A 21,843-nucleotide genomic window follows, 5' to 3' on the forward strand; every position below is an offset into this window, starting at 1 on the left:
GTACACGGATGGGAAAGATTTAGAAGGATATAGGCCAAACACAAACAAATGGGTCAAGCTTCCATGACTTTCTGCTACAAAAGCTTTTGAGAAAGTCAGCACCCGAATGAAACATATATTGTTTTACTAAACTAATGCTTTTCCAGACCGCAAGTGAACCATCAGGAATTCTTTATTCAATGGAAGAATTTGTTATCTCGAGTGTTCCCGAGGGGTATTCTTCATGAAACAATACCCTATTGTCTTTTCAAATTCTATTTTTCTTAAATGTCAGGTATTTTTGGCATAATCTCAATGATTACACTTATACTTGCAGTTTTGGACCCGTGGGAAGCAGTTTTGAGAGCAGACGTAAACATGAGTGTATAGCTTGAAATCTGGCCTGTGACACTCAACAGCCATCCACCATTGTGCAATCTATTTAATAGGTACCTGGGATATGATTTTATTAATTTTGAAAATTTATAAGGTAAGAAAGTGCATGTTGCCTTCTTAGAATGTTTTAATATAATAAAGAGGCAACAGAAGAAATGTTGCTCTTGTTAAGTCAGAAAGGTATGTGCTGAAACCATTTATTTTTTTACTCTGGGCCCACAGATAGCTGAGTCATCTCTTGTTCAGCCAACACTGAACATGACATGCATTGTTAATTTTGCATGAATTTTCATCAATAATGATCTTGAAAAATGCATAATGATATTCATTGTTCCATTGAGATCAAGATGCTTTGATTCAGTTGCTGCACTACCATATTGAATTCCACAAGTTGTACGTCAGTCCCTTAGAATGAGGAATAATTCTGATGTTTCAATAGTACAGGCATAATTGACTATAGATGTCGGGCAATAAAAAAGGCAATTGCATTCAGTTGAATATTTATAGGTTAGAAGAGAACGTACAGAATTTTTTTAAATTAGCCAAATACTTTGTGGTAGTTATATATTTTAACGTTGTTGTTTTACCGGCTTTTAACTAGTTATACTGGTCCATCAGGGACTGGATTGTTTTTAGTGTTATTATGTGTGAAATGTTTTAAATTTCATGTGCGATGCTCTGGGAAACGTCTGGGAAACGTCTTTTCATTTTGCACTGTACAACTGTTGCTTGCAAGATGACAATAAAGGTTGATTGGATTAGTTCAGATATTTTGCACAGTGACAATGCAGGCGTTTTGTCTTCCACAGCACAAACATTGAGAATGGAATTATTTTTTACTACAATAGGTAAACAAATATTTCAAAAAGGCATGTCTTGTAGGGTCAGTAAAATGTATGTGCCACAATTCCTTTTAACTGTCTTTTGTGTTTTAATGAATTTGTGTGCACTTTTGGTAATCTTATCCTTAGTGTTTTAGACAAGGCAACGAGTTGGCCAATTCCAGTCATGTAATTTACTGAGCTACGTGGCTACGGGTGCTGCCTGTTTAGAGTTTGTATGTTCTCACCATGACCGTGTGGGCTTTCTCCGAGTGCTCCGGTTCCCCCCCACATTTCAAAGACGTGCAAGTTTGTAAATTAATTGGCTTCTGTAAATGTCCCTAGTGTATAGGATAGAACTAGTGAACGGGTGAATGGGTGACCGCGGGTCGGCGTGGACTCGGTGGGCCGAAGGGCCTGTTTCCACACTGTATGTATAAACTAAACTATAAATTTGCCTTAAGGTCCATAAGAGTTTTGAAACTCCTGATTGTAGCTTTCATGGATTGGTTTTTGGACCATTTGTAATTAAGCTGAGATTTACAACAAATGTCACATTCAAGGTCTCTGTTATATCATTATCTTTCAGAACATCTTCATTGCTGCCTGCTGAGAATTGGGGAAGGATTTGTACATATTCTGCTTATTGTCCATTTTCTCGCAGAGGAGATTGAGATTAGAATATGCTATTATATCAATATTTGCAAACACTGTTTCTTACCAAGATCTGATGCCACGTTTCTTATGCCATTCTTACTCTCTGACTGATTGAACTAATGACAATAATTTAGAAGTATACAACAGAGAATTAAACCAACAAACATTCAGATAATTTAACGCGCTCTCCTTTTTTGTACCTAGATTCAGAATCAATACTTCCACATGTCCCTTTCTATCCCAACGTTATATCATTTCCATTCTTTTCCCATTGAAATATTGATGAAAATACTTAGATTCACAGTGCATTGCTGAAAATGGACTTGCAACAGAGAGAAAGGTGAAAATGAAAGATAAAGATTCCTGGTTATTTTGTCCTACTCCCTAATGTGTGTGCACTTGCATGTCTGACATGACTTTGAATCTGATCACAGAGACATACAGCAAGGAAACAGGCCCTTCAGCCCATTTCATCCATGCTTTCCAAGATGCCCCTTCTAAGCTAATTTCATTTGTCTGCATTTGGTCTATATCCCCTTTAACCTTTCCTATCCACGTATCTGTCCAAATGTATTTTAAAAGTTGTTATTGTACCTGCTTCAGCTACTTTCTCTAGCAGCTCCTTCCCAACCACTCTCTGTGAGAATAAGTTTCCTATCAACTCCTATTAAATCTTTCCCCTCTCATCTTAAACCTATGCCCTCTAGTTCTTGATTCCCTACCATGGGAATAAGACTGTGCATTCACCCTATCTATTACCCTCATGATTTTATACACGTCAATAACATTACCCCTCAGCCTTCTGCATTCCAATGAATAAAGTCCTAGCCTGGCCAACCTCCCAATGGCATAGGCTCTTGAATTCTGGCAAAATTCTTGTAAATCTTCTTTGCACTCTTTCCAGCTTAATGGCAGGGTTGTTATTGCAGGGTGACCAAAACCAAACACAATACTCTATCTGTGGCCTCACCAGCATCTTGTTCAAGTGTAACATCAAGTGCCAATGGCTATACTCAATGAAGGCTAACATGACAGGAGCTTTCTTCATCACCCTATCTCTCTGCAATGTCACTTTCAGGGACTATGTACTTGTCTTTCCAGTTCCCTCTGTTCTACAATGCTCCCCGGGACCCTATGATTCACAATGAAGGCCCTGTCCTGGTTTGAGTTCCCAAAATGCAACTGCTTACACTTATCTGAATTAAACTCCATTTTTCATTCCTTGGCCCACTTAGCCATTCAAATAGTTGCTGTAGATGACCAGCAGCAATGGGTCCAACACGGATCCTTTAGGCACACCACTAGTTCCAGGCTTCCAGTTGAAAAAATAACCTTCCATTACCACCCTCTGCTTCTCACCATGAAACCAACTCTGTATCCAGTGAGATGGCTCTTCCTGGATCCCATTTGATCTAACCCTCCAATGCAGCCTACCATTTGGAACCTTATCAAGGGCCTTGTACTGCTCTGCCCTCATCCACCTTCTTAGTTACTTCTTCAAAAACTCAATCAAATTTGTGAGACACGACTGCCATGCACAAATCCATGCTGACTATCCCTAATCATCCCTGTCTTCGACCACCTCGCCTGGATCTAATAATGAATGATATTTCTCAGCCAGGACTTCTGTAATTTCTTCTCTAGCTTCCCATAGTATCCTTGGATATAACTAATTAGATGGGATATATATCATGTTCCTATGTCTTAGGATGTCCAACACTTCCACAACTGTAATACAGACTGTCATCAAAGACATCTCCATTAACTTTTCCGTTCCTTTTTTCCCCTTATTTTTATCTTGTTCTCTGCTGTAAAAACAGGAGAAATATTCATTGAATACCTTGCCCATCTCCTGTGCACATACATGCGCACTTTGGTATCTGGGGGCCATATTCCTTCCCTTTTTCCTTTACATAGAAACATAGAAAATAGGTGCAGGAAGAGGCCATTCGGCCCTTCTAGCCAGCACCGCCATTCATTGTGATCATGGCTGATTGTCCCCTGTCAATAACCCGTGCCTGCCTTCTCCCCATATCTCTTGACTCCACTAGCCCCTAGAGCTCTATCTAACTCTCTCTTAAATCCATCCAGTGACTTGGCCTCCGCTGCCCTCTGTGGCAGGGAATTCCAGAAATTCACAACTCTGGGTGCAAAATGTTTTTTCTCACCTCAGTCTTAAATGACCTCCCCTTTATTCTAAGACTGTGGCCCCTGGTTCTGGACTCGCCTGTTCTGGACTTTAATATACCTTTAAATGGTGTTTGTCATTCACTCTTGTAATACTCCTTTTGAGAGATTGGAAGGGGATTTAGAACATTTATGGGCAATCCCCAGGACAACCTTGGTAAGAGGAGACACATATTTTTATTTTTGGGTTACCAACAACCCAACCCCCCCCCCTCACCCCAACCTTCTCCAAACCACTAACTGACCTTAACCCTGAAGCCTTGGCTTGATCATCATCCTCTTAACTTTAGATCGCTCCCCAATATTAGAAACAGTTTAGTCAAACATCATATATCTTTTATCAAATTTAATCATTATGCCTTCCCCAGTATTAAGGAACTAAATTGATAATCCATATTTACAATGAAATTGTATATGAGAATAATGTCATTGTGTACTCCCTTCAAAAGAGTTGTAATAAGAGACAGCTATGGGTGTATTGGGGATACGTTCCTTCAGTGATATTTCTATGTCCATTGGGTTAATTTGCCTGTTAATTTACGAGCCTGTTTTAGAGAGGAGGAGGCACACTCTGGATTAAGACGATTAAGAATCCTTTTACATGAACTACTTCCTTATGTTAGTGCCGCTGTCTTGTGGTGCTGGCTGTCATATAGAATGAAACATGGATTTGGGTGTAAACAATGCATGGGAAGATTCTGACTACTCAATTGCATTTTGGTTTCCCAGTGTCAATGACAATTCTTACCATTTTTTTTGTCAGGAATTATTCGACAATGACTGGTATAGGTCTCGGAATATAGTTGGGCTGGCAGACATCATTGTTCTCAAATATTCCGTCAATGACAAAAACACATTTCAAGAAGTGAAAGATAACTACGTGCCGATGATTAAGAGGATACTGAACCAGTGGACTGTTCCAGTGATAATTGCTGCTATTGGTACAAGACAAAATGGTGAGTAAAAAGTCATGCTCATTTCTTTCAAATACCCAGTAGGAAAACAGCATATGGCAGTGTTAGTGTAATTGAGATAACAGTCATTCTGTCAATTTGATGACTCATTAATTAAACAAAAATGGAAGAAAGCAACTGATATTTTCCGCTGTTCCAATCTACTTTCTCATTGTTTGAAATGCTCAAGTGAAACAATTCATTTCCATTGATAATTCACAAAGCAAACAATTTACAAACAGACCAAAATCGTTTCCAGTTTAATGTCAGATGTAATGAGTTTGCTGACGGGGAAATCATATAAGCGTATATTTGCTGTTTATTGTCCACTGATTCCTGGTGGAAAGAATGATGTGTGCATGTATGGGAGTAAGATGCAACCTTATCGTAAAAGGCCACATTAGACGTAATGTTGAGCAATGAACCTGAATTAGTCAGTAATTCAACAGTAAAGGAACACTCAGATTACAGTGGATATGACTATTGAATTTTGATTTTAATTTTGAAAAGGAAGAGTGAGTCATAAAACAAGGCTGATTTTGAAGGGATATGGTAGGAAATTGGCATCGTAGATTAAGTAGGCAATAACCCTTGTTACTATGAATAAACAATGGGAGGGATTCAGAAGTGTGTAGGGTGCATGGGCACGAGCATGACTTTAATTTACTAGCTTTTGGAGAAACATTTGTCTCCTTAAAGATAGCGGAGTCACGGGATATGGGGAGAAGGCAAGAACGGGGTACTGATTGTGGATGATCTGCCATGATCACATTGAATGGCGGTTCTGGCTTGAAGGGCCAGATGGCCTACTCCTGCACCTATTGTCTATTGCATAGCTGCCAAGTAGTACAGATTTTCCGTATTTCGTACGGAAATGCAATATGAATACGGAAATACGAATTTGCGTTGTCAAATACAGAGTTTTAAAAAAAAATCATTTGCGTTATTAAATACGGATTTTAAAATAAAATGACCATGGATAATCGTTACAACGAGTTACCGCTGCACCGGCCATGAGAGGGAAACGATTTGTTAACTACCACTGTTAGCACTTGTTAACAGCCAGTACTTAACACGTAGTTATACAATGTGTTATCAATACATCGATCCACATTCCTCAGTAAATGTATTGGTGTTTTGACCAAGTATTAATGATGCCGCGTTCCTTTGAATAAAATTCACGGGTGAATTTCTTAAAACTCACTGTCATTGAGGGCTCCGGACTGCGAGCACGGGCTTCTTACTGGTGTACAGGTAAAGTCATTCACCCACGTTATTTTTAAGAAGGAACTGCAGATGCTGGAACAACCGAAGGTAGACAAAAATGCTGGAGAAACTCGGCAGGTGAGACAAAAATGCTGGAGAAGCTCAGCGGGCGAGACAAAAATACTGGAGAAGCTCAGTGGGTGAGGCAAAAATGCTGGAGAAACTCAGCGGGTGAGATGCTTCCATGAGATTTTGTCTCACCCGCTGAGTTTCTCCAGCATTTTTGTCTCACCCGCTGCAAAATGGCACCGCGTAAAAATACTGATTTCCTCGGCAAAATACTGATTTTCAGGTACTAGAATACTAAAATGCTCTGACAAAACTTGGCAGCTCTGCTATTGTCTATTGTCTAAATGTATTCTAATTCAACATCTTTCTCTGTGCAATGTCTTGTAAGATAGCAATGTCATGTGTGAGTTGGAAGGTATCTTCACCAAGACAAACTCAACTGCATTTAATCTGGATATCTATTCTTTGGATAGGAGGTGGGCATAAAGGCTGCTGGGTATTGTTATGTGATGGTTCAACATGGAAGATTGAGTTGATAACTATAAAGCCCAGCAGCAAAGCTCGTTCAGGGGTAGAGTGGGAGACGGTTGTGAAATCTAGGAAACAAGGCAAGAATTATCAATGTATAATTCCAAGTAAAACACAAAGTGCTGAGTGGGGCAGGCAGCTTGACTCGCTGAACTACTCCAACACTTTGTACTTTGCTCAAGATTCCAGCATCTGCAGTTCCTTATTTCGCGATCATTTCTGGTAACCCAGGCCCCCTGTGCTCTTTTCTCTCTACTTCTGATTCACCTAGGTTCTCCGAACCTCCAGGACCCCATCATGCAGTTTCATTCCCCTCCCTTGTACAGGGCATGCAGTTGTACAGGGTCTTGGTGAGACCACACCTGGAGTATTGTGTACAGTTTTGGTCTCCAAATCTGAGGAAAGACATTCTTGCCATAGAGTGAGTACAGAGAAGGTTCACCAGACTGATTCCTGGGATGTCAGGACTTACATATGAAGAAAGACTGGATAGACTCGGCTTGTACTCGCTAGAATTTAGAAGATTGAGGGGGGATCTTATAGAAACTTACAAAATTCTTAAGGGGTTGGACAGGCTAGATGCATGAAGATTGTTCCCGATGTTGGGGAAGTCCAGGACAAGGGGTCACAGTTTAAGGATAAAGGGGAAATCCTTTAGGACCGAGATGAGAAAAACATTTTTCTCACAGAGAGTGGTGAGTCTCTGGAACTCTCTGCCACAGAAGGTAGTTAAGGCCAGTTCATTGGCTATATTTAAGAGGGAGTTAGATGTGGCCCTTGTGGCTAAAGGGATCAGGGGGTATGGAGAGAAGGCAGGTACAGGATACTGAGTTGGATGATCAGCCATGATCATATTGAATGGTGGTGCAGGCTCGAAGGGCCGAATGGCCTACTCCTGCACCTAATTTCTATGTCCATGTTTCCCTGACCTGGTTCTATTTCCCAGAAATGTAACCTCAAGTGTAACCCACCTCCAGTTTAAATTCCATTTGGAATATTTTGGAGGACCAAGCAACCAAGAAACCTGATGGTCTCCTATCCTCTCCCCCAATTGCTTCCATCTACCCATCTTACTGTGTAATATTATAAATAACTATCAGCTCCCTTGTGTGATGTTGAGAAACAAATCTTAACAATCATACTGAAATGATTCATATGAGAATCAGATAAAATTTACAAGTACTGTGCTGCGTTCAAAAGTGCCCAATCCAATACAGACATTTTTTATTTTTTAATTGACGTTTAGTGATAGCAAGCCAGCTTGTTTGATAAAATGTCTCCTGGTTGACATTAATTTAAATTAAATTTACTTCTGTTTCATGCCATGAGTGTAGAAGCTTAAAATAACAGTGGTTTAATTTAAGATGAAGTATTTAATGGACCATTGACATTTAAAAAGCAGTGTTTCGTATTGTAGCTTTTGTCTGATTATTGCATTATTTCAGTTCAATGCCATTGATGATATTTATTCTCCAATAACACGTATAACAGGTGACGGATATTTATAATGGCAAACTTGATTAAGCTAATATGAATATTCCTATCATAGAAAAACATAGAAACATAGAAAATAGGTGCAGGAGTAGGCCATTCGGCCCTTCGAGCCTGCACCGCCATTCAATATGATCATGGCTGATCATCCAACTCAGTATCCTGTACCTGCCTTCTCTCCATACCCCCTGATCCCTTTAGCCACAAGGGCCACATCTATAAATAAATGGTTTAATAATTGTCAATATGGTTCAATGGTACTTTATTGCCACATGTACCTCGGTACAGAGCAATTCATTTTTGTGTATACATAGCCACAATTATACTTATATACAAGAGTGCAGGAATAGTAGATTGCACTGAAACATTACACAAGAGTTGCCACATTTCTGGTGCCATTTGTAAGATTCAAGTCCAAAGTTGTTAAAATGTTGAATATTAACTTGGCCGTAAGGCTCTTTGTCCAGGTGGCAGCACTGTTCACAGCACACGTTTGGAGTTGCAGGATCAGCCCTGCCAGGGGATGTTGTCAATTCCCTCTACCGTGTCACCGTGCTGCTGCAGGCTGCTTCCCATCCATGCGCTCGAACACTTGAAGTGGCACTGGAGCCAAATGAGGCTCAGCCCACTTACCGACGCCATTGTTTTCCTGCATCTGCCACCACCACCACCATCACCTTTATCCCATCTGCAACAAATAAATAAAGGCCTAATCTGTTTTGAAAGTGGAATGTTAACGGAGATATTCGATGAGCTTTCCGGTTCCACAAATAAATCCCGCAGTATTTTCATCCACATTGAATTCATCCATAATGAAATAGAAAAATCTTGCTTTAATATTTTATCTGAAGGGCAGCTTGTTTAGCTGTGCCACTTTGCAATCTCAGTTGTGATTAATAGCTCCAACTGATGGCACAAGAGCTTAACAGTATTCTTTCTGTATTGGGAAATTCTCTTTACAGTTTAAAGGACTACCATGAAGGAATATTGTGGTGCTTTTCAGCTTAGTACTCACCTGTACTCTGTGAAAGTTGTTGCAATTAGCATTCATAGCAAAGTGGAACATTATTATGCAGTTCCAGCTTTTTGTCACCATCTTTTGTAGCTTGTTTTTCTGCAACCGAGTCTCTGTTGTTGAGAAGCTTTCAGCAACGTTTGTATTATTTAGTCTATGATTAAGGCACAGTAGCGTGAAACTGAAACAAGGTGCACAATGGATCGGGAACAAATGTGGGCGGGTGTAAAATAAACTATTGATTATCTATCACCCAAAATATGATTAATCCCAACCACAATGATTTTAATTGTTGGAGCAAGACAAATCAATAGTTAGATTTAATCACAGGAAGTGTTAACTGTGTAGCAGGTTTAATTTCACAGTCAGTAACCAAGAGGTATAGCAAACATAACAGGTCAGATTGTGCTTGATCTGATTCCCTGATTCTGTTGGTCCGTCAGGATTTTCCTTGGCCATGTTTACCTTCCACGACTCTCCCAAACCAGTCAACCTGAAGGCTGGGTTGTTCCGGCTCCCCTGTAAAACAATGTGCAATACCTAGACTTAAGGTGGCATATTCTGAGATCCTGCTTTCAGAATACCTCAGAACAATTTAAAAATATATTTTTTTAAGTAAATTTTTTTTTAAATGTCTTAAGAATGGACATTGTAAAAAGTTTAAATATCTTACATTTCTGTAAATGAATTGCATAAATAATTATAAAGCCATAGAAACATAGAAAATAGGTGCAGGAGTAGGCCATTCGGCCCTTCGAGCCTGCACCGCCATTCAATATGATCATGGCTGATCATCCAACTCTGTATCCTGTACCTGCCTTCTCTCCATACCCCCTGATCCCTTTAGCCACAAGGGCCACATCTAACTCCCCCGTAAATATAGCCAATGAACTGGCCTCAACTACGGTGCGTACGGCCTCAATGCGGCTGCGGGCCGGCAGGCCGTTGCCGCGGGGAAATTTTGGACAGTGTCAGTTTTGGGGTGCCCCGCACGATGTCGGGACCAGCCCCGCACAACTCCATACGGCTCAGGCGATCGAAGTGGGACCGGCTCCGCGAGGCCTTACGGCTCAAGCAGTCGCATGCTCGTGGGACAGGTCCTTTAGTTTACTAGTTCCACTTTAATATGTCAAAAAGTCATCCTTTGTTATTCATATGATATGTGCAATGCAGTATAGTCTGCATTGTACACTCGTATGGTGTCTATGGAGAACAAATAAAGAATTAAACATATTAATTTAAATTATGAAATTTGACACTAGCAATTTCTATATTTCCGTGTTTAAGAGCATATGGATCTCTTGGATACTTTAATTATAAAAACATAAGAGTTTTTTTAAATATAATTTTATTTATTAGAAGTAAGTACAATACAATGGTACCTTTTTACTGGTTCCCAACATTATATTAACATATTACATTCTCTGTACAACTTCCTTTTTTTTAATGTGTGAGTAAAAGGCAGAAAAAGAAAATGGTGATGAAAAGAAATGTGATGAGGGGAAGCAGGAGGGAGTTTATTCCATCACCACAAGGAGATGATTTTTTATGTTCTAAATCATCTTTCACCCATACCCAAGACTTTTAATTTTCGCAATACTGCTCTGTAGCACCACATGAATCCAAAAAATCAATAAATGGGGACCAACTCATTAATAATTGGTCTTGTTTGTCTATTAGGAGGAGTCTCATTTCTTCCAATGGTGGTGTGCCCAGCATATTACTGATCCACATTTTAAATGTTGGTATATTAGCATTTTTCCAAAATTTAAGTATGAGTTTTTTTGCTATTATTAACCCATAATTAAAGAATGAGTTTTGGTGTTTATTTAATTTGTTCCCGTCTCCTCTTACTCCAAATATGATCATTTCCGTATTAGGTTCCATTTTTATCTTAAATAGCTTTGTGAATATATCAAATATATCACACCAACATTTCTGAAGTTTTGAACAAGAAACAAATGAGTGTGTAATATTGGCATTTTGAGAAAGACATTTATCACAGATGGGAGAAATATGGGAGAAACATAAGAATAATAGGTCTATTATTAGCAGTATTTAAAAATAAATAAATAAAGATGCCTAGAAAGTAATCAGAGAAGATGGCTAAAGTAATCTTAAAATAAATGAAAAAAGATTTCTAGTGTGAAAACAGAAGATAGTGATCCTCACACTGTGGATATTCATAAACCAGTATTCTGCATTATGTTATTTCAGGACTGAATGCTGAATATGTCAGGCAGTATACTTCCTTAAAAACAAGTTTATAATCATCGTTAGAGTCATGTGGTATCAAGTACCTTGAGCTCTCAGCTATCAACCTTATTAACCTTTCACCGACTTCATGTTTGTACTAAGCCTCCTTGAAACCTAATGGCAAAATTCTAGTCCTTTATCTTTCTCATCTCTAATATTCCACACTCTGTAATTACTTCCTTTAAAGCTTCGATATACTGAGCAGACTGAGTGGGAAGAGTTACAATTATCAGTACAAATGACATAATTGCAGTACCCTGCCACGTATTTCATTTGTTTTCATTCACCTCTTGATTCCAAACGCACGTGTAAATAATATTTGCACCTTTAGGATCTGGAATCCTGGAATTTCAGAAGTATATGAAGCAAGTACGGAAAAATATACTTAAAGGATGACAATGATGTGGTGTCTTGATTCTGAGAAAATATTAGTGTATATTTTTATTACATTGAAGACAACAAAGATATGAAGAGTTTTGATAACCTCCAGAAAAAAAAACTATCAACAAGTTGGTAAATCAGTAACTGGAGGACATGGTAAAAGCCCATTACCCAAACAATGAAGCAAAATAATATTTTACCAGAAGCAATGGTAGGAGCTGAGTCTATCGAGTGGGTTGATATTTGAAAATAAATTAATTAAAAGAGGGAATAAAGACAATAGCACTTAATAGATAAATCATGAATCCACTGGTATCATTGGCTGAATGGTATTGTTCTCTGCTCCGCTTACTGTTTAGATGCATGATGCTGACTGATCTGAGTGGTGCTGACTGCATTTGAGATGTTAAATTAAGCAACTTTAAAAACCCTGTTCTTGCTCTTTGAAAAAGTAAAACAAAACACTATCTTTGAAGTAAAAATTGTTATGATGTGTACTTTGATGTGATTGAGCATTTTCAATATATGCTAACATGTTGGTTTCATGCATCCTGTGGATCAGAATATAAAAACAAATTGGTGTATGTCAAAAATTACATTATCTGCATGTTCAGAAGGCCCTTCTCTTAAACCTTCTGACAGGAGTAGTTCAGACGATGTTAGCATAGTGAAAAAGAACTGTTCCCAATACTTCAGCATCTTGTTTAGATTAGCATACCCGACATAACTTCCACCATGTTCACCCTGATTTTAATGACTTAAAATGTTTTGTGTATTTTTTTGTTTTTTTTGTTTTTTGTTTTTAATCAACCTGATTTTAATATTGATAAATGTATTGTGATTTTATGTCCTGTAAGGTGTCCTTGGGTGTCCAGAAAGGCGCCAGCAAATAAAATGCATTATTATTATTATTATTATTATCTTGGCACATAGTGACTGTCATTATCATTCAGGTTTAGTCTTTAAAAAGTGGACTAGGAGAGTGTTAGAAAATGTAATCATGGATTTTGTGAAGTATAAAAGCACTTTTCTAACTAGTTTGAAATATCCAGATTAAAAGGACGACATGGGAATCTATCCATTTTCAAATCCATTACTTGTAAATCAAAGCCACGTTTTGGTTCTGTTGTAGTTTTAAATCAAATATTAACGGTGCATTGAATTCACTTATTGGCTAGTTACCTGGTTTATTCCTGCTACCCTTTTTTAATAATTATGAATATTAGCTATATTCCAATATCTGGCAACTCGCCTATCATGAATGAAAATGCAAAAACCCCTAAAAGCCCTGTCCCACGGTACGAGTTCATTCCAAGAGCTCGTCCGAGTTTGCCCTGATTCGAACTCAGAGATTTATGGTAATGGCCACTCGTCGGTACTCGGGGCTCTCGTGGGCAATTTTCATCATGTTGAAAAATCTTCACGAATCTTCCCGTGCTTACCTGCCGTTAGCGAGTTTTCCCGAGTACCTGCTGTTTGCGCTAAGAGACGTCCCCAAGTTCTGACGTACCCGCTACGTTCATTCTCCATGCTTACCACGAGTTTGATTTTTTTTTAAGTCGGGAGAGATCTTGGAATGAATTTGTACCGTGGGACAGGGCTTTAAGGCCCCAGCCATCTGTTCCCTTGCTTCCCATAGCAAAGTGGGATAGATCTCATCTGGTCTTGAAGATTTATCAACCATTGTTTATTTCATGACATCGAACACTTCCTTCATATAGAGTCATACAGCACGGAAATAGGCCCTTCAGCCCAATTTGTCCATGTTGACCAAAATCCCCCATCTAAGCTAGTCCCATTTGCCTGTATTGGGCCCAAATCATTCTAAACATTTCCTATCCATGCACCTGCCCAAACATTTTAAATGCTGACCTAATATTGACCTGTTCCGAATATCCACGCACCTCTCACTGAACACATTATTCATATCCTTCTCCGTAGTGAGTACAGATAAGAAATATTCAATTACGATATTGCTCATTTCGCCTGGTTCCACACATTGTTTATCCCTTTGGGACCCATTCATACCCTAACTGGCCTCTTGTTCCTGGTATACTTACAAAACGTCTAGGGATTCTCAAGGTCTTGAGATATATCTTTGGATGTTAACATTTTGTTTTGAAAATCACTAAGGAGTATTTGATTTTTTTTAATGAAGAAAATTGGCCAACTACCATCTTGGTAAGACTGTTTTAACTTAATTATGTACTGAAGTTGATTTGTTGTCAAGGATCTATTTTATCATCATTCTTATTATTGTGTATTAAAGACATTTAATAAAAAATATGTGGACAACTATCCAATTGATGTGAAGTTGCTACAAATGGCAAAACATATGTAGTGAAGGCATATTGTACCATAGCTCCATTTTTAATGTATAGTTTGAGCACATAAGTGGTGCAAATATCTGAAAATGATGCCAGAATTGTTATTGTACTGTACCAATGTCAAAAATGTACACACTTCCATTATGTCATATTCTCCAATAAAACTGGTGAAGTAAGGCCTTTGGGAGTTCAGTGAAATGGCAATGGCTTTTGACTCTCAGTTTTCTCCATCTGTTTGCACAAAGCCTCGCAAGGGTCATCTGAGATGCACCTGAAATAATGGATGTGTTCCCCATCTCCACCACAACATGCACTTACCTCATTTTAATGATTTTACCTTCCGGTGCCTCAGAGGTCATGCTACCCTTCTCCATAACCCCTACCCTCCCTTCCATTAGTGTTCATCTCCAGTTTTGGTAATTCATGGTGCCATTGAAATGACTGTTTCCAGCTACTCAAATTCCTCATTGGCTTCCCTTGGTTACTGGGAGCTGTCCAGATTTTTTAATATATATAAATGAACCATATATAAATGGTTCAAACCTCTCATAAATATCGAGGATGCACAAACATATTACTACGGTCAATTTGGATAAATATTGAAAATGTTCCTCAAACTTTATATGCTGACTCTGTTTGTTGATTAGAAACATAGAAACATAGAAATTAGGTGCAGGAGTAGGCCATTCGGCCCTTCTAGCCTGCACCGCCATTCAATATGATCATGGCTGATCATCCAACTCAGTATCCCGTACCTGCCTTCTCTCCATTCCCTCTGATCCCCTTAGCCACAAGGGCCACATCTAACTCCCTCTTAAATATAGCCAATGAACTGGCCTCGACTACCCTCTGTGGCAGAGAGTTCCAGAGATTCACCACTCTCTGTGTGAAAAAAGTTCTTCTCATCTCGGTTTTAAAGGATTTCCCCCTTATCCTTAAGCTGTGACCCCTTGTCCTGGACTTCCCCAACATCGGGAGCAATCTTCCTGCATCTAGCCTGTCCAACCCCTTAAGAATTTTATAAGTTTCTATAAGATCCCCTCTCAATCTCCTAAATTCTAGAGAGTATAAACCAAGTCTATCCAGTCTTTCTTCATAAGACAGTCCTGACATCCCAGGAATCAGTCTGGTGAACCTTCTCTGCACTCCCTCTATGGCAATAATGTCCTTCCTCAGATTTGGAGACCAAAACTGTACGCAATACTCCAGGTGTGGTCTCACCAAGACCCTGTACAACTGCAGTAGAACCTCTCTGCTCCTATACTCAAATCCTTTTGCTATGAAAGCAAACATACCATTCGCTTTCTTCACTGCCTGCTGCACCTGCATGCCTACTTTTAATGACTGGTGTACCATGACACCCAGGTCTTGCTGCATCTCCCCTTGTCCTAGTCGGCCACCATTTAGATAATAGTCTGCTTTCCTGTTTTTGCCACCAAAATGGATAACCTCACATTTATCCACATTATACTGCATCTGCCAAACATTTACCCACTTACCCAGCCTATCCAAGTCACCTTGCAGTCTCCTAGCATTCTCCTCACAGCTAACAATGCCCCCCAGCTTAGTGTCATCCGCAAACTTGGAGATATTGCCTTCAATTCCCTCATCCAGATCATTAATATATATTGTAAATAGCTGGGGTCCTAGCACTGAGCCTTGCGGTACCCCACTAGTCACTGCCTGCCATTGTGAAAAGGACCCATTTACTCCTACTCTTTGCTTCCTGTTTGCCAGCCAGTTCTCTATCCACATCAATACTGAACCCCCAATGCCGTGTGCTTTAAGTTTGTATACTAATCTCTTATGTGGGACCTTGTCGAAAGCCTTCTGGAAGTCCAGATACACCACATCCACTGGTTCTCCCCTATCCACGCTACTAGTTACATCCTCGAAAAATTCTATAAGATTCGTCAGACATGATTTACCTTTTGTAAATCCATGCTGACTTTGTCCAATGATTTCACCACTTTCCAAATGTGCTGCTATCCCATCTTTAATAACTGACTCTAGTAGTTTCCCCACTACCGATGTTAGACTAACTGGTCTGTAATTCCCCGTTTTCTCTCTCCCTCCCTTCTTAAAAAGTTTGCTACCCGCCAATCCTCAGGAACTACTCCAGAATCTAAAGAGTTTTGAAAGATTATTACTAATGCATCCACTATTTCTGGAGCTACTTCCTTAAGTACTCTGGGATGCAGCCTATCTGGCCCTGGGGATTTATCGGCCTTTAATCCATTCAATTTACCCAACACCACTTCCCGGCTAACCTGGATTTCACTCAATTCCTCCAACTCCTTTGACCCCTGCTATATTTGTCCCCTGCTATTTCCGGCAGATTATTTATGTCTTCCTTAGTGAAGACGGAACCAAAGTAGTTATTCAATTGGTCCGCCATATCCTTGTTCCCCATGATCAACTCACCCGTTTCTGACTGCAAGGGACCTACATTTGTTTTAACTAATCTCTTTCTTTTCACATATCTATAAAAACTTTTGCAGTCAGTTTTTATGTTCCCTGCCAATTTTCTTTCATAATCTGTTTTTCCTTTCCTAATTAAGCCCTTTGTCCTCCTCTACTGGTCTCTGAATTTCACCCAGTCCTCCGGTATGCTGCTTTTTCTGGCTAATTTGTACGCATCATCCTTCGCTTTGATACTATCCCTGATTTCCCTTGTTATCCACGGATGCACTACCTTCCCTCATTTATTCTTTTGCCAAACTGGGATGAACAATTTTTGTAGTTCATCCATGCAGTCTTTAAATGTCTTCCATTGCATATCCACCATCAACCCTTTTAGAATTAATTGCCAGTCAATCTTGGCCAATTCACGTCTCATACCCTCAAAGTTATCTTTCTTTAAGTTCAGAACCATTGTTTCTGAATTAACAATGTCACTCTCCATCCTAATGAAGAACTCAACCATATTATGGTCACTCTTGCCCAAGGGGGCACGTACAACAAGACTGCTAACTAACCCTTCCTCATTACTCAATACCCAGTCTAAAATAGCCTGCTCTCTCGTTGGTTCCTCTACATGTTGATTTAGATAACTATCCCGCATACATTCCAAGAAATCCTCTTCCTCAGCACCCCTGCCAATTTGATTCACCCAATCTATATGTAGATTGAAGTCACCCATTATAACTGTTTTGCCTTTGTCGCACGCATTTCTAATTTCCTGTTTGATACCATCTCCAACTTCACTACTACTGTTAGGTGGCCTGTACACAACACCCACCAGCGTTTTCTGCCCCTTAGTGTTTCGCAGCTCTACCCATACCGATTCCACATCCTCCAAACTAATGTCCTTCCTTTCCATTGCGTTAATCTCCTCTCTAATCAGCAACGCTACCCCACCTCCTTTTCCTTTCTCTCTATCCCTCCTGAATATTGAATATCCCTGGATGTTCAGCTCCCAGCCTTGGTCACCCTGGAACCATGTCTCCGTGATCCCAACTATATCATAGTCATTAATAGCTATCTGCACATTCAACTCATCCACCTTATTACGAATGCTCCTTGCATTGAGACACAAAGCCTTCAGGCTTGTTTTTACAACACTCTTACCCCTTATACAATTATGTTGAAAAGTGGCCCTTTTTGATTTTTGCCCTGGTTTTGTCTGCCTGCCACTTTTACTTTTCACCTTGCTACCTATTGCTTCTACCCTCATTTTACACCCCTCATGTCTCTACGCTCACACATTTAAGAAACCCTTTCCCTTTAACTCCATCCTCCACTATCCCATTCGACACCCCACCCCCCTTATTCAGTTTAAAACCACCCGTGTAGCAGTGGCATGTAGTGTGCTTGTCTAACGTGAATGTGTTTGATTCAGCAGAAATACAATTGAATTATTCTCATTGGTTTAATTTGTTTATTTAGCACATGGCAAAATAGTGACTAATAGTCCCTTCCCACCCAAACCACCCCCTCCCCTGGCATTATAGGAATGCTGCCATGTACTGGGAAGCAGTTTTCTTTAAACATACAATCTGAAGTTGAAATAACCTCCCAGAGTGGGGAAGGAGCATTTGGGATGTGTGGAGAACCTCAAAGTCATGCATCAGGAGGTCACCGAAACCTTTCATAAACCGATTAGCTCACACTCCTCCCCCACCTGCTATATGCTGCTCTCATTGTGGAGGAGGCTGCAGAACCTATGAAGCAAAAATTGTTCTTCATGTACGAGCCAAACATAATAAAGGAAAGTCTATCTTTTATCTTCTAAATCACCAGTTTTTATCTGTTTGTCTTTCTAATTTTATCATTTTATCTTTAATGGTTTATGAGTAATAAAACTAATTAAACCTGTACACTTTGTTTTGCTTTGAATCAGCAGACTAACATGTAAGGGTTTTCCTCCACACAAACACATAAAGCAGGACAGAACTTTAATCTTTCATCTAGCTTAAGTAGCTAAACTAGCAAGCGCAGAACATTGCTAAGGAAAGATGATATGGTACAATATTGCAGAATTACAAAATTTGGGATCATGCACTTTAAGGCCTTTAAGGCCTTTAAAAATTATGATCAGCCATGATCATATTGAATGGCGGTGCAGGCTCGAAGGGCCGAATGGCCTACTCCTGCACCTATTTTCTATGTTTCTATGTCTTGCTGTTTAAACCATTAAGTCAATGCTGACAGATTTGGCCTACATTCCATGTGCTGAATTCACTGTACCCACCCACGCTGACATACTGCGTTACTTGGATTGTTTTAGCATCACCTCTCAAACCCGTAACCTGACTACCTGGAGGGAATGGGTGGTAGATGCATAAGAACACCGTCATTGTTTATTCCTCTCTCATGTCACATACCAGCCTGATTTGGTATATTACATTTCTTTCATTATCACTGGGTTAAAATACTAATAATGTAGAAACAAGGAACTGCAGATGATGTTTAAAAAAAAAAAACACACACAAAGTGCAGGTCAGGCAACATCCTTGGAGAACATGGATAAGTGATGCTTCAGGTCGTAACCTGGTTAGATGTGGAAAGGATGTTTCCACTGGTGGGAGAGTCTAGGAACAGGGGTCATAGCCTCAGAATTAAAAGGTGCTCTTTTAGAAAGGAGGTGACGAGGAACTTCTTTAGTCAGAGGGTGGTGAATCTATATAACTCATTGTCACAGAGGGCAGTGGAGGCGATGTCACAGGATATGTTTAAGGCAGAAATAGGCAAATTCTTGGTTAGAACAGGTGTCAAGGATTATGGGGAGAAAAGGCAGGAAAATGGGATTAGGAGGCAGAAATCAGCCATAATTGAATGGCAGAGTAGACTCGATGGGCCAAATGTCCTAATTCTGCTCCTATAACTTGTGAACTTGGAAACCCTCCAGGCTAGTACTAAGTAAGTAAGTAAGTTTATTGGCCAAGTATTCACATACAAGGAATTTCCCTTAGTGTTCCGCCCACAAGTAACAACATGACATACAGTGACAGTTACGAATTACTCAGAAAACACTAAACATTAATAATAATAAAACATTAATGATAAAACACCATTGATCAAGCATGTGAACCAACAAAATACCAGATCAAAGGGAGGCTACAGATTGTTGGCTGTTGAGTAGAGCAACTACTCGTGGATAAAAACTGTTTTTATGTCTGGCTGTGGCAGCTTTGACAGTCCAGAGTCACCTTCCAGAGGGAATTGATTCAAAGAGTTTGTGGCCATGGTGAGAGGGGTCTGAGATTATCTTACTCGCTCACTTCCTGGCCCTTGCAGTGCAATGGAGGGAACGTTGCAGCCAATAATCTAATGTATACCTATCAGCATTGTAGATATACCTTCACCATGTGGAATAAAATAGTTGTGAAAGAAAGCCAACAATCACTTTTTGAATGGCAACAAGGGTTGGACCACAAATTCCATTTCTGCTAGAAATTACCTGGTCCGGTTTTTAAACCGTACAGCACAGAGTCGGGCCCTTCGCTCCACCATGTCAAAATGTTGATTCATATTTTCTCGTTTTTCCTTCGAAGTCACAGCTTTACAGCCAGAATTTGGTGGTTGTGCTGAGAAAAACATGGCCAGGAGACAATATTGTTGTGGGTCCCAACGAGGTGTTTGGTAGAAATGTGCTTGTCCAGTGTCCCACTTCTACAAATTTGCCTTGGGCAAGTAAATATTGTATCATCAATGTGGTGTTTGTAGACAATAAACATTTCTGGATCTTCCCCGCCAGCATAGCATGTCAAACAAAAATTAATAGTTTGGTGGTCAGTTCCCCATTTCTGTCACATTGAATCAGATGGGATGCCATGCTTGTATGGGTCAGCAAGGATACAGAAATTCACCAACATGATTTGTGTTCAGATAATCAGTAGTAATGCCAGCATTTTTGCACTTATTGAGATAATACATGCCTTTTGCCTTTTAGCATCCCAAAGCCAACAAAGATGACAAGCAGTGTTGGATGATTAGTAGGAAATTGATTTTGCATTACAATTCGCATTACATTTGCATTACAAACGGGCATTACGGGCTGAAAAGATGAAGTACGAAGGGAAGCTGGCCAGGGATATAAAGAAGGACAGTAAAAGCTTCTTTGGATATGTTAAGGGAAAAAGAGTAGCAAAGTCAAATGGGGGTCCCTTGAAGGCAGACACGGGTGAAATTATTATGGGCAACAAGGAAATGGCAGAAGAGTTGAATAGGTACTTCGGATCTGTCTTCACTAAGGAAGACACAAACAATCTCCTCGATGTACTGGAGGACAGAGGATCTAAGGGGGTAGAGGAACTGAAAGAAATTTTCATTAGGCGAGAAATAGCATTGGGCAGGCTAATGGGACTGAAGGATGATAAAACCCCTGGACCTGATAGTCTGCATCCCAGGGTCCTCAGGGAGGTGGCTCTAGAAATAGTGGACGCATTGGTGTTCATTTTCCAATGTTCAATAGAATCAGGATCAGTTCCTGTGGATTGGAGGATAGCTAATGTTATCCCACTTTTCAAGAAAGGAGCGAGAGAGAAAACGGGGAATTACAAGCCAGTTTGACTTCGGTGGTGGGAAAGATGCTGGAGTCAATTATTAAAGAGGTAATAATGGGGCATTTGGATAGCAGTAAAAGGATTAGTCCAAGTCAGCATGGATTTATGAAAGGGAAATCATTAATCTTGACTAATGACTAATCTTCTGGAATTTTTTGAGGATGTGACAAGTAAAATGGATGAAGGGGAGCCAGTGGATATAGTGTATCTAGACTTTCAGAAAGCCTTTGATAAGGTCCCGCACGGGAGACTGGTGACTAACATTAGAGCACATTGTATTGGGGGTAGGGTGTTGACATGGATAGAAAATTGGTTGGCAGCAAAGAGTAGGAGTGAACGGGTCCTTTTCAGAATGGCAGGCAGTGGCGAGTGGAGTGCCGCAAGGCTTGGTGTTGGGGCCGCAACTATTTACCATATATATTAATGATTTGGAAGAGGGAATTAGGAGCAACACTAGCAAGTTTGCGGATGACACAAAGCTGGGTGGCAGTGTGAACTGTGAAGAGGATGTTAGGAGGTTGCAGGGTGACCTGGACAAGTTGAGTGAGTGGGCAGATGCATGGCAGATGC

The 21,843-nt window shown here is 39.9% G+C and overlaps 1 protein-coding gene across 4 annotated transcripts in view; it reads left to right on the plus strand.

The window, feature by feature from the left end:
- rhobtb3 (Rho related BTB domain containing 3) overlaps positions 1-21,843 on the plus strand; it is a 93,831-nt gene that overhangs the window by 15,367 nt on the left and 56,621 nt on the right. For all 4 annotated transcript variants that reach the window (XR_004411319.1, XR_004411318.1, XM_033017300.1 and 1 more), the window contains exon 3: positions 4,804-4,996. Coding sequence is in view for 2 of the 4 variants with exons in the window: in XM_033017300.1 (XP_032873191.1) it covers positions 4,804-4,996 (193 nt within the window). In the remaining 2 variants the exon portion in view is untranslated. The remainder of the gene's footprint in view (positions 1-4,803; positions 4,997-21,843) is intronic.

This window comes from Amblyraja radiata, chromosome 3 (assembly GCF_010909765.2).
Source record: "Amblyraja radiata isolate CabotCenter1 chromosome 3, sAmbRad1.1.pri, whole genome shotgun sequence".
Taxonomy (NCBI): domain Eukaryota; kingdom Metazoa; phylum Chordata; class Chondrichthyes; order Rajiformes; family Rajidae; genus Amblyraja; species Amblyraja radiata.